Source organism: Saccopteryx leptura, chromosome 2, assembly GCF_036850995.1.
Source record: "Saccopteryx leptura isolate mSacLep1 chromosome 2, mSacLep1_pri_phased_curated, whole genome shotgun sequence".
Lineage (NCBI taxonomy): Eukaryota > Metazoa > Chordata > Mammalia > Chiroptera > Emballonuridae > Saccopteryx > Saccopteryx leptura.
The window spans coordinates 275,025,907-275,040,344 of record NC_089504.1 but is presented as its reverse complement, the minus strand read 5'-3'; the positions used below and the strand labels follow the sequence as shown (position 1 = coordinate 275,040,344).

General features: G+C 38.9%; 1 protein-coding gene across 5 annotated transcripts in view; it reads left to right on the top strand.

The window, feature by feature from the left end:
• Positions 1-11,696, top strand: part of CD46 (CD46 molecule) — a 60,751-nt gene extending 49,055 nt beyond the window's left edge. For 4 of the 5 annotated variants that reach the window (XM_066361844.1, XM_066361840.1, XM_066361843.1 and 1 more), the window contains one exon: positions 8,590-11,696. In XM_066361844.1, coding sequence (XP_066217941.1) covers positions 8,590-8,653 — 64 coding nt within the window. In that variant the 3' untranslated portion in view covers positions 8,654-11,696. Of the gene's footprint in view, positions 1-5,721; positions 5,814-8,589 lie in introns of all 5 variants that reach the window. The other variant, XM_066361841.1, reaches the window with a different exon arrangement.
• The last annotated feature ends 2,742 nt before the right edge of the window (positions 11,697-14,438 follow it).

Here is a 14,438-nt window from a genome sequence, read left to right as displayed (position 1 = left end):
ATCAAACAGGAAATGAACAGTTCTGTTTAGACAAATGAAATTGAAAACACAACTATTTAAAATTTATGGAATGCAGCAAAGCAGTTCTGAGAGGAAAGTTCATAGCTATATACCATCCTATATCATGAAACAAGAAAAATCCTAAGTTAACAATCTAACTTTTACACCACAGGAACTAGAAAGAACAAACAAAACTTAAAGTAAGCAAAGGAGGAAAATAATTTAGATCAGATCAGAAATAAATGAAATAGATAAGAATGTAAGAGATGGTTCTTTGAAAAGGTAAACAAAATTGACAACCTAGCTAAATTTGTCAAGAAAAAAGAACCCAATGAAATAATTCATAAATGAAAAAGAAGTTACAGTAGACACCATAGAAATACACAGAATCATTAAGGAATAATGTGAAAAATTATATGCTAAAAAATTCCACAGTCTGGAAGAAATGAATACATTTCTAAAAGCACACATACAAGACACTTCTAAGACAAAACCAGGAAGAAATGGAAAATCTAAACAGATGGGTTACTAGCGATGAAATTGAAGCAGGAAAAAAGGAAACACCTAAAATAAAGTGCATGATTAGACGGCTTCACAGGCAAATTCTACCAAACATTTAAAGAAGTAATAACTATTCTTATACTATTTCAAACCATTGAAAAGGAAGGAACTCTTCCAGACTCATTCTATGAAGCCAACATTGCCCTGATACCAAAGACATTATAAAAAAGAAAATTAGGCCCTGGTCGGTTGGCTCAGCGGTAGAGCGTCGGCCTGGCGTGCAGGGGACCCGGGTTCGATTCCCGGCCAGGGCACATAGGAGAAGTGCCCATTTGCTTCTCCACCCCCCCCCCTTCCTCTCTGTCTCTCTCTTCCCCTCCCGCAGCCAAGGCTCCATTGGAGCAAAGATGGCCCGGGTGCTGGGGATGGCTCCTTGGCCCCTGCTCCAGGCACTAGAGTGGCTCTGTTCACGGCAGAGCGACGCCCCGGAGGGGCAGAGCATCGCCTCCTGGTGGGCAGAGCGTCGCCCCTGGTGGGCGTGCCGGGTGGATCCTGGTCGGGTGCATGCGGGAGTCTGTCTGACTGTCTCTCCCCGTTTCCAGCTTCAGAAAAATACTAAATAAATAAATAAATAAAAATTGTAGGCCCTGGCCGGTTGGCTCAGTGGTAGAGCATTGACCTGGCGTGCAGGAGTCCCGGGTTCGATTCCCGGCCAGGGCACACAGGAGAAACGCCCATCTACTTCTCTACCCCTCCCCCTCTCCTTCCTCTCTGTACGTCTCTTCCCCTCCCGCAGCCAAGGCTTCATTGGAGCAGAGTTGGCCCAGGCGCTGAGGATGGCTCTGTGGCCTCTGCCTCAGGCGCTAGAATGGCTCTGGTTGCAACAGAGCGATGCCCCAGATGGGCAGAGCATCGCCCCCTGGTGGGCGTGCCAGGTGGATCCTGGTCGGGCGCATGTGGGAGTCTTAACTGCCTCCCCATTTCCAACTTCAGAGAAATACATAAAAAAAAGATTATAGGCCAATATCCTTGATGAACATAGATGCCAAAATTCTCAACAAAATATTAGCAAACCAGATTCAAGAAAATACCATGACCATGTGGAATTTTTCCCAGGATATAAGAATGGTTCAACATTTGTAACTCAATCAGCATGATGCATTAACAAAATGAAGGATAAAAATCCTATGGTTGTTTGAATAGATGCAGAAAAAGCTACTTGGCCAGGTAGCTCAGTTGGTTAAAGCGTGGTCCTGAGGGTGCTGGTTCGATCTTCAGTTAGGGTATATACAAGAATCAACCAATGATGGAATGAATGAGTGGAGCAACAAATTGATATGTCTATCTCTACCACTTTCTCTCTCTCTAAAAATCAATTAAAAAAATTTTTAAGCATTTGAAAAAATTTAGCATCTTTTTATGATTAAAAAATGTCAACAAAGTGGTTATAGATAGAACATACCTCAATGTAATAAAAGCTATATATGACAAACCCACAGCTGATAAATATACTCAATGATGAAAAGCTGAAAGATTTCCCTTAAAGATCAAGAACAAGACAAGGATGCCTACAATCACCACTTCTATACAACGTAGTATTAGAAGTCCTAACCATAACAATCAGATAAGACAAAGAAATAAAATGCATCCAGATAAGACAGGAAGAAGTAAAATTCTCAATCTTTGTAGAAGACATGATACTATATATAAAAAACCCCTAAAGAATTCACCAAAAAGTTAATAGAATTAACAAAAAAATTTAGCAAAGTAAGATACAAAATTACTATACAAAACCCCATCACATTCCTACCCAGCAATAGTGAGTAAACAATCAGAAAGAGAAATTAAGAAAATCCCATTTACAGTTACATCAGACAGCATAAAATACCTTGGAATAATTGAACCAAAGAGGTAAGAAAATAAAACAAAATACTGTACTCTGAAAGAAATTGAAGAGGATACAAATAAATGGAAAGATATGTGCTTATTGATTGCAAAGGATTAATATTGTTAAAATATCCTCATATACAGATTCAATTCCTATTAAAATACCAATGACATTCATCTCAGGCTAGTACAACTAATCATAAAATTTATATGAAACCAAAAAAGACCTTGAAAGCCAGTGACACCTTGAGAAAGAAGAAAATGGAAGGTATCACACTCCCTGATTTTAAGCTATTACTACAGAACAACAATAATTAAAACAGTATGGCACTGGCATAAAAACATATAAACAATGGAATAAAATAGAGAGCCCAGAAGTTCTCACTTATATGGTTGGTTAATCTGTTACAAAGGAGGCAAGGATATACAATGGGGTAAATACAGTTTCTTCAATAAGTGGTATTAGAAAAACCTGAGAGATACATGCAAAAAAAGTGAAATTGGATCACTTTCTTACACCATAAAAATAAGCTCAAAATAGATTAAAGGCCTAAATGTAAGATCTGAGCCCATAAAACTCCCAGAAGAAAACACAGGTCGTAAACTCTTCTACATCAGCCTTAGCAATATCTGTTTGGATATGCCTCGGGAAAGGAAAACAAAAGCAAAAAAAACAAATGAAACTACATCAATCTAAAAAGTTTTTACACAGAAAACCATCAAGAAAGCAGGCAACTTACTGAATGGGAGGAAGTATTTACTATTGACATCCCATAAGGACATAAAGATGGCCAACAGACATATGAAAAGATGTTCAACATCACTAATCATTGGGAAAATGCAAATTAGAGCCACAATAAGATGTCACCTCATAACTGTTAGAATGACTATCAAAATAAATACTAGTGAGGATGGATGATGGCACTGTCTGTGCGATTGTAAACTGGCACAACCACTACAGAAAACAGTATGGAGATTCCTCAAAAAAATTAAAAATAGAACTACCATATAATCCAGCAATTCCACTGCTGGTATTTATCCAAAGAAAACAAAATTACTAATTTGAAAAGACTTATGCAACCTCATGTTCATTATAGTATTATTTATAAGAGCCAAGATACAGAAGCAACTTACGCATTCATTGATAGAGAATGAATAAAGAAGATGACGGTAAATATATGTATACAATGAAATAATACTCAGCAATTAGAAAAAATCAAATGAAATCTTGCCTTTTACAACAATATGGACGTGCCTAGAGGGTATTATGCTAAGTGGAATATGTCACAGTCAAAATACCATGTGATTTCATTTATATGTGGAATCTAAAATACAAAACGAATAAAGAAAACAAAAGTCCATAGATACGGGGAACAGCTGAGGGTTGCCAAGGGGGAGGGGCTTGTGGTGATAGGTAAATTGAAATGAAGACAAGAAACATAAAAATGAAAAGAATGAGACATAGTATAGCAAAAGAAACATAAATGCTGCCCATATACATGTAAGATTTGATTATACCTTAGACTTCTCTGGAGAAATGACTGCTAGACTGTGCAGGGCAACCTGCGGTAGGGGTTATATGAAGGTAAGAGAATAAATTAGACGCCCTTACATTATTTCCTAAAAAGCGTATGTTAGGGAGTCTGTATAGGAGAATGTCATAAAAAATTATTACATATAAGGGAACCACTGTCAAAATAAAATTGTCCCTTATCCATTGGCTAATTAAAGAGGACAAAGTACAAAATAGGATGTCATTTTTAAGATCATTAAACATCATTTAAATAATGAAAATGGCTATAAAATAATTCTAGTATAGTTTTGTTTCTTAGCTCTCAGCTAAGAGTACTAATGGACCAGGATCCCAGATTGGTCTCAATGGGCCCATCTACACACTCCTTCTTTTCCAACTCCCAGTGGCCGTGAGCTGGTTCTCCCACTCTCTCCCCTTTGGAATCTGCAGGCCTTGCTTGCCCTGTCCTTTGCTGCTCCTGCAGTCCTGTTTTGCGTGTCTTGACTGTGTGCTTCCAAAAACCAGATGCATTTTGTTTACATTAATGTCTTGTTTGTAGTGAATACTTTTTTCACAGATGCATGATTTTTTCCCTTTACAGGGGGTCCTCGGGTTACAACACAGTTCCATTCCTACAACAGTGAAGTAACCCGATTTTTGGTGTAAGTCAAAACACACCCTAGCCTAACACAAATGGAACACTTACGCTTTTAACAGTCCAAAATGGCGTAAGTAAGCATACTAGGGGATGCTAACTCCCTCACTCATACGCTGAGTTATGAATTCTTCCGCCGCATGCATGAAACTAGTTCAGCCACATTATGACTCTGACAGCATAAGCCGGAACACTCACGTCTTAATTTTTTTATGATTTTATGGGAGTGAGCTTCGTAAACTCTAAACATAGTATGTCGAGACTGTCGTAACCTGTGGACCCCCTCCCTGTATTGTGGTTATATCATCCATAGATAAGTAAGTTTGCTAAATTAATTAGAGGTCTTTGTATAACTTAATGTATTTTATTACCTGTGACTAGTTTTTTTTTTATTAAGGATATTTAAACCTATTTTTAATATTATCTTAAATATTAAATAATGACTGATACAGGTGTAATGGCCAGGTCAGGTGTTGGGCAGTATAATGACATGACCCAAAAACCTGCAGAATCAAATGAACTTGGACATTTTTCTACTTGGTTATCAAATTCTTGAGTATTCAACAAACTCTTCTAATATATATATATATATTTGTAACACAGAGAGAGGGACAGATAGGGACAGACAAGGGAGAGATGAGAAGCATCAATTCTTCGTTATGGCACCTTAGTTGTTCATTGATTGCTTTCTCATATACCTTGACCAGGGGGCTACAGTAGACTGACCCCTTGCTCATGCCAGTGACCTTGAGCTCTGACTTGTCATAAAACAGATTTCTAAGGCAGTATTCCATGCATGTGTATCCCCACAAAATCTAAGGTGCTAGCGACTGGGGCCATTTCTCCTCCCCCAACCTGTTACTCTGTGAGAGTTTACAGTATACATAGCAGGCTCAATGTTTCAGAGATAAACAGCCTGCACTGAAGTTGAGAATCTGTTCATCTATCTGCTGGATGGCCTGTAAGACTTCAAACTTCAAGTAGCTTCTTGTACAACATTTTCTCTTTCCAGCTCCTAAATCAGAACCAGGAAAGTCATAACGTGTGAACCAGTCAGCCTCCTGCCATACTCCCCTACCAGTGATTTTCCCCCCAGTCATTATGCCAGGCTTCCTTTGGTTTGTTGTCACTATTTTATTCAGCCCTCTTCCCTTCCTCTGTTCAGCACCTACCTAACTGGTGAGAGCCACAGAGAAGTAAAGTTTATTTGTCTTTGAGAAGAAGAGATGAGAAAAGGTTTGCCTTTATCATTAAAAGGTATCTGCTTCCTGTGTTTCTTTTCAGTTGTCCTGTCTTTGAAAAATGTTCAGTGATTACGTAGGTGTCAGTAATCTGATCTAAGATATGATGAGTAAACATTAAAGAGAACACTTAATTCCTGCTTCCTGTGCTAAATAATTTTTTATACCATACCAGTATTAATGTAAAATAATACAGACTGACAGGCTTCAGCTTTGAGGGGAACTCCAGTAGTGTTCCCTTGTCCTTTTGTCAGACTGCTTGCTCTGCCCTCGAGCAGCTGTGAATCCAGAGGTGGGAGAGTGTTTCAGCCGAACGGGAAATAGTCACAGAATCTGTTCTGTTTAAGTCTGGGCGGGGGGGGGGGGGGGGGGGGGGGGGGGGTACTTTTACAGAAATCAAAACACATTTTACTTAATTTTGCAAATGTGTTCAATTTTAACTTAGAAACATTGACTACTTGAAGGCATTTGTCTGTTTCCCTTGACCAGAATATTTTTAGTATATGAAAGAGAATCTAATGAAAATTCAGATTTTGAAAAATCTTGAGGTGCTTTACCTTAAACCCCTTGACCCCTCTACCTTCTATATGAATGAAATGAACAGAGTGTCACTCTGTGTTGGAATGGGTATCAGCACAGGGGAGAAGAGAGGGAGGTATGTATCCCAACACCTGTAATGTGATTGTACCCAAGGGTACAATCAGGAGTTTGGGAGCAGATTCTACAAGGCCCAGTGGGAAGGGCAGTTTGGTAAAAGTAAAGTGGTGTCTTTGATCCCCGGGGCAAAGAGGAAGACAAAACACCCCAACTAGAAGGGCAGTCTGGGCCTCCCAGCCCTTTCTCTCTTCTTGGTCTCTTAGGAGTCTCTTGAGGCTAAAGCCAAGCAGGAAAGTTGTTTTGGGACTGTCATGAGCTTCAAGGTGTCTGTAAACAGTTGAAGTTAATTTAATGAATGCTGAAGTTAATATCAAAAAACTGTAGTTAGTAATTGAGTTTCGGATTTTTATCACCTTCAAAAAAACTCAAAAACATTGGTACACAAAGACACATGTACCCCCATGTTCATAGCATTATTCACAGTGGCCAACACATGGAAACAACCAAAGTGTCCCTCGATAGAGGATTGGCTAAAGAATCCATTGTACATATATACAATGGAATACTACTCATCTATAAGAAATGAAGACATATGCCATTTAAGAGAACATGGGTGGACCTTGAGAACATTATACTAAGTGAAATAAGTAAATCAGAAAAAGCTAAGCACTATATGATTTCATACATAGGTGGGATATAAAAATGATATTTCTGGACATAGATAGAAGTGAAGTAGTTACCAGGGGGAGGGGATGGGGTCTGGGGGGAGGGCCTTAAAGAGGGACAAAGATGCAGTAGTAGAAAATGATTTGACTTTGGCTGAGAGGCACACAAAACAATCAGCAGTTTAAATACTAGAGAGATGTTCAGCTGAAACCTATGTACTCTTACGGATCAAAGTCACCCCATTAAATTTAATTTTCTAAATGAAATTTAAAAAACAGTTGAAGTTAATTTAATGCCAAAGTTATGTATAAAACAATTAGTAATTGGGTTTCAGATTTTTATCACCTTTAAATAGCTTCATGTTATATCAAGTAAATGTTTTTTAGAAATTTATGTTAATCCTTTCGATCTTTCTCAATGTTGGGATTATGTTTCAAATTCTGTGTAAAGAAAAGGATTCCATTTTTACAGTAAAAAACAATGAATTGAGTTCAAAAAGTAGAAAAATCAGTGTTGGAGAATTCAATGACAGGCCTAATTATTACGTCAGGCCCACAGCAGTCGTCAGGCAGTTGCTCTAGTACAAGTGCAGTCCTTGGCTGTGGTGGTTCACAGCGCTGCCCCCACAAAGAGAGCTATATATTCAAGTATCCAAATGAAACTCATAGCTCTGACCCTGGGTAGGCCTCGCGGAAGTGTTGGCTGAGCCAATTTTCGGTTTAGTCTGCCTGTTCTGGCCAGTTTACTGAGGTGGGACAACCACTGCCTTTCCTAGTTAAAAATCAGAGGCTGTATGTGGCTCCTGAGGACTTCAGCTGGGGCTAGTCCGATGCAAGATGTGCTATGAGTGTGAAGTGCACTCCAGATTTCAGATTTCAAACCAGAAATGTAAAATCATGGCAAATGTTCATATTTTCACTGTATTGGGTCAAGTAAAATATACCAAAAATTATTTTTCCCATTTCTTCTAATGTGACTTATAGAAAATTTTAAATTACCCATATGACTCATATTTTGGACAGTGCTGGACTAGAATAATAGATTTTTGGAAACTATCTATTGTTTCAGAAATGTGATATAAACTTCAGTTATTTAGGAGAATTTCTTACCAGAACCCCTGATCTCCTTGACAATATGGGTAAAGGCTTTATTGAACATGAACACTGTTAGTATCATCACCTTTTTAAGTTTCATCTCAGAGGTAGATTTAAAACTGAGATGTTAGGAGAATACATGTTTCTCTTTAGTCTTTCCCATTTGCCCTAAATATAAATGGTGACATATTGACTAAGTACTTTATCTGCAGCTATTCTGTTTCTTGTTTGCAGGGAATAAATAATGTGGGGAAAAGGGTTTCTAGAGTGAGGAGAGTTGAACATTTGAAATTATTTGGAAAGGATTGTTTATTTCCTAGATCAGGAACTCAGTACAATTTATTTTCATTGTCCACTTTCTAAGTAGACTTCTGAAGTTCATTTCTGGACTTAATTATGTTTGTCTCTGATGCTACTCTCTATCTTGCCTTGTAGGAAAGCAGATGTTAAAGCTGAATACAGTGCTTGCCAGAGTAAATCAGCCACTCCAGCAGACTAGACATGCTAAATGTTTTTCCAGAAACTGCTGTAACACACTTTATCTTTTGATGATGTTCAAATGCTGAGATCTGCACTAAATTCATATGGTTACTATGCAAAACAGTATGGAGATTCCTGAACAAATTGAAAATAGAACCACCCTATCAATGATCCAGCAGTTCCACTTATAGGTGTGTATCCAGATGATATAAAATCACTATTTGGAAGACATCTCTGCCTCTCCCTTTTTTTTGCGGCATTATTTACAATAACCAAGACCTGGAAACAGCCTAAGTGTTCATCGACAGATCAATGGATAAAGAAAGTGTGTACATGTACAGAGAAATACTATTCAGTCCTAAAGAAATCCCAACATTTGTAACAACATGGATGGACTGTGAGGGCATTTTGTTAAGTAAAATGAGCCATACAGAAAGAGACTGTGTGATCTCACTTCTCTGTAAAGTATAAAAAACAAAATATAAATCAGATTGTGGTGCCAGGGGTGGGTGGTGGGATGGGCAGAATGGGTGGAAGTGGTTGGTCTAAAGATGCAAACTTCCAGTTATTGGGATGCAATGTACAGCATGGTGAGCACAGCTAGTAATACTGCATTGCATATTGGCAAGCTCCTAAAAGAACAGATCTTAAAAATCCTGATCACAAGGAAAAAAAATTTTTTTGAACTATATGAATTGATAAAATTATTATGCTCATCATCATTTCATAATATACATATCAAATCATTATGCTGTACACCTTAAACTTACACAATGTTACATATCAATTATATCTTAATAAAACTAGAAGGGGAGAAAAGATCTCCAAAGGTGTTCTCTGGTTTCTTTCACTGTCACGAGTGCACTGTTAAGACATAATACTAACATTTTAATGTCACTTGAAAGTAGTTATGATCTATTGGTACTTTGAAACGTATGAACTTGGTATGAGCATCTTGTCTGTTTTCTCTTAAAGAACACTTGGATTTATAGGGCAAGTTAATAGAGTAGCCCTGGTTGAATTAAGGTAAATAAGTGATGTTTTTATAAAATTTCAAAATTAGAGAAATACAGTTCAAAATGAGATTTGTAAAGAGTGTGATTTTGAAATTTTTTCAAATGGTAATGCCAGTTCTTAAGATTTGTTCTTTAAACTCCATTATGTTTATATATAGGTTATTGTAAAGAGTCTGTACAGATACGTATATACCATTTCAGCCATAAAAAACAAGATCACTGAAAACTAGAGATTTAACTTAGTAAGTTTGACTTCCTTAACTAAGAATATTACTGGAAGCCTGACCTGTGGTGGCGCAGTGGATAAAGCGTCAACCTGGAATGCTGAGGTCACCGGTTTGGAACCCTGCACTTGTCTGGTCAAGGCACATATTGGAGTTGATGCTTCCTGCTCCTTCCCCTTTCTCTCTCTCTCTCTCTCTCTCTCCTCTAAAATGAATAAGTAAAAAAAAAAAAATACTGGAAAGGACTCATACAGTAAATGGGTTAAAATGCTATCATTTACAACATTTTGGTGATTTAGAGAAGCTATAAAGTTAATGCATGGCATTTGTTCTTCATCTTCCTTAATACCAAACTAGTCTCAGAACAATAAAAATTTAGTATCAGTTTCTGTAAAAAAGTTAGAGGGCTCTAGCACTCATAACAAGAATGCCAGTTTGTTTCAAAGTGAACACTGTGGCCTTGCAGATTTCTTAGGGAAAATCCCACTCTTTGAGAAACATAGAATCCACTCTACCTGCTGGTGTTGGTGGTTTTCTCTCCCTTCTTGAATAAAAAGCTATCTCACTTAAACATGTCACCTAACAGTAGGGAGCTTTGTAGGGAGTAGCCTCAGATAACCTCAAGTTGTATCAGAAGTAATCTGTGTGTGCATCTCCCCTCACCTGCTAAAGACAGAGTTAACTATTAAGCCACAAATTTCAGAAGAGGAAACCTCACTTTGTGTGTTGGTTGGTGCTAGAAAGGGGAGAGAATACAACTAGCTCAGGTAGCACTCTACACTCAGGTGGAATAGATTCCCCCTCTTCCGAGGCCTCACACCAGGTGAGGTTTCCTTCAAATGAGCCAGTGGGCAAAGAGGAGGGACTGCTACTCTCATTCATCCTTACAAGTTTTGTTTTACACTTTTATATTTTAGTAGCACAAATTGAGCCAAAGACACGTTGCCCTGAGATGGACATGATTGGGTGTCAGAGTGGACCAGAGTAAATATTGTTTTACTCTATAAAGTGTTCCTTCCTGTTTTAATCAGATGAGGGCATAAGAAAGAAGAGTTTGAGCAGAAATAAACTGAAATTCTGAATTAAATGCAGAAGTTTACTGCACCCATTTTCACATATTTTCAAGAATGTAGTACTTGCATAGAAGCTAGGCTGTCTGTTCTATTTATTTTTTTTTTTAAGACTAAGGTATTTTTCAACCAAAGATTGTTATGCTTACCAAAATAATTTCACTTCTATAGTAGTGTTTGCTTTAAATGTACTTTCTTTTTGGCCCTGGTTGGTGTGCGGACATCCCGGATTCAATCCCCAGTCAGGGCACACATGGGAACCGACCGCCTGCTTCTCTCCTGCTCGCTCTCCCCCTTCTCTCCCTCTTCCTCTTCTGCAGCCAGTGGCTCGATTGGTTTAACCCCAGGTCGTCAGCCCCAGGTGCTGAGGATAGCTCGGTTGATTTAGCCATAGGCTCCAGAAGGGGATTACAGGGTGGATTCTGGTCTGGGCACATGCAGGAGTCTCACTATACTCCTCCTCTTAAATTTTTTTTTACTTTTTTCAATTTAATATATATGAGATACTGATATATATATATGTATATGTATAACTATCAAATAATTTCTGTTACTGAAAATTATGGAAAAAAGTTTCTTGGGAGAAAAGTTTGTTTAAATAATAGAGAAGTAAGCTTATTTGAATTAAAAGTCTCTTAAAATTGGAAGAATGTATTTGCAGTGAAATGGGAAGCCCTGTGTATGGTGGTCTTTATTGTTCAATTTTTGAAAATTGTATCTTCAAATCAGAAAAAAATAAAGTGTGGAATTGGGGAAGTTTAATTTGTGTTAATGTATTTATTTCCAGTGTGTTTTCTTTCACATCAGAAATCGGTCCGTCCCCTCTGACGGCTCCACCCCACAGTCGGCACTCCTGCCCCCACATCTCAGAGCCTGAAGAGCATCCGGGCCTCTCCACTCTCAGCTCATCACGGGCCTCTCCTGCTCTCAGGTGTCCAGTGACACCACATACCCCACAGCATGAAGTCCAAGTTCCTCAGCACGATGCTGAAAGACTTTCTACCATTAAATCCCAAATTTCTTCCCAAGCCAACTCTTTCTGCTGCATTTCTTCAGATAACCTACTCGGTCCAGCCGGACCAGCTGCCCTGTGCGTATCCTAGCTCCCTGGTGCCTGAAATGCCTATGGTCCTGTCAGGCCCTGGGCATCTCCTCAGACCAGCTCACTCCCTGAGGCTTCTGATTCCTGCCGGGTATCACATTCCCTAGCTTGAGTTAACCACATCTAAGTCTCTGTGCACACCTGCCTGCTGACTTCCGCATCCGTTTAATCCAAGTCCAGCAGTGAAATTATAAAATTTTATTTGTGTAACTAATATTAGGGTTACATTTTATGCAAAAAATTCTTGCTCTTGGCATTAAATCAGATTGCTAAGCCTCAGCCTGTCAACCATGGCGCACTCGTCACCTGAGAGCTCTCACCCAGAGCTCTTTTACAGCCCCCACCTGCTTCTAATACAGTGTGTCCGTAAAGTCATGGTGCACTTTTGACCGGTCACAGGAAAGCAACAAAAGACGACAGAAATGTGAAATCTGCACCAAATAAAAGGAAAACCTTCCCAGTTTCTGTAGTATGATGTGACAGCATGTGCGCATGTGCAGATGATGACGTAACACCGTGTATACAGTGGAGCAGCCCACGGCCATGCCAGTTGAGATGTGGACGGTACAGAGGAAAGTTCAGTGTGTTCTGTGGCTCACTAAATTCGAATCCGTGACCAATGTGCAACGTGAATATCGGCGCGTTTATAATGAAGCGCCACCACATAGGAATAACATGACTCGGTGGGATAAGCAGTTGAAGGAAACCGGCAGTTTGGTGGAGAAACCCCGTTCTGGTAGGCCATCAGTCAGTGACGAGTCTGTAGAGGCTATACGGGATAGCTACCTAAGGAGCCCTAAAAAATCTGTGCGTGAGCCCACATCGGACTGCACTGAATAGGTATGAAACTGGGAGAGTTTTCCTTTTATTTGTTGCAGATTTCACATTTCTATTGTCTTTTGTTGCTTTCCTGTGACCGGTCAAAAGTGCACCATGACTTTACGGACACACTGTATGTCGCTAAGGTTGAGAACCTCTTCACTGGAGACTCTCAACTCCCACAGTCCATTTTTACATAGAAACTTATAAAGGAAGAAGGAAAAGGCTTATATTAAGAAATTTAAGGTTTTATTAAGTCAATCTATTAAATCAGAAAATGCCCAAGACTTGAATTAAGGGTTTATGGCCTGGCTAACCAAACAAAATTATCTGGTTTAAAAACACAGAAGCAATCTTTCTAATTCCAATAGATGAAAATTAGCTTGACTATATATAAGTAAAGCATTTTAACAAATCTCATTTGGCTTTAACTTCGGTTTAGTTTTTTATACTTGCATATTGGTATAATATATGCAAGGAGAACATTGAAGGTGACTAACAATACGCTTTCTGCGAGAATGCTGAAGAGACCTGTAACAGGAGGAATTTGAATTTTAATTTGCATTGTTAAAGCAGATTCTAGGTTTAAGGGGAGTGGGCATCTCTGGCCTGACAGCTAATCTTGAAACCCAGAATGAACTTTTTTACATATTTTAAGACTGTATATTTGTACTCAATAGCGGGACTTTAACATAGTGTACTGACTTCCAAAAAGCATGCAAAATTGAGTGACTACTCTTTTTCTAAGCAACAAGGCTTTCATCATTTCCAGGCTCATCCATGGAAGGTTACACTGAGATGTGCTGTCTTTGTAAATCGTAGCACTGCTGCCCTCCTGTGGACTGTTAGGGCATTTGACAAGCCCTTCCTTAGCCCTTCAAATTGTCTTTATACCAGAGGTTTCAGTCATTACCAGAAGCCCTTTATCATTTCACTTTGGATCTGGTTATCAGCTGGCTCTTTTCTGGTTTCCTTCTGTGAAAGTAACATTTTTTAAATGTCTAAACTCTGTCCGGTATTGCTTAATATGGGGAAGTATAACACAGGGTCTGAGCTCAGTCAACTATTTTTCCTTCCCTCTCATTTACATACCAGCAGAAAGGGAACAAATGCCCTACACTGAGATCACATAGAGAAAGTTACCCACCCTGCTTCCTGACTTGCTGGCCCAAGAACCCCTGCACAGGTAGTAACATCGATGTTTGCAGGAGCCACATATAATTTATGCAGCTATTAAAAACACTCAATTATTGTATGTTACATGGAGGAACATGTACCAAGTATCAGAAACAAGCAACAGCTCTGCTATCCTGGGACACAGGTTAGGGTTTGTGGTGTCAGGTTTGTAATCTGATGTTTAGATGAACACTTATTTATGGTGTTCCAGGAAAATGGTCATTGGTCACCCACCACCACCTGAAAATGCTCCTAGGAAGATACTCCTTCAATTTGTATTTGACAATGGATTCAATTATGAGAGAATTCTTGGATAAGATCCCATAGAGCTCTGCTTCTCAAACTTTAATGTGCAGGTGAATCACATGGGGATCTTGTTAAAATGCATTTTCTGATC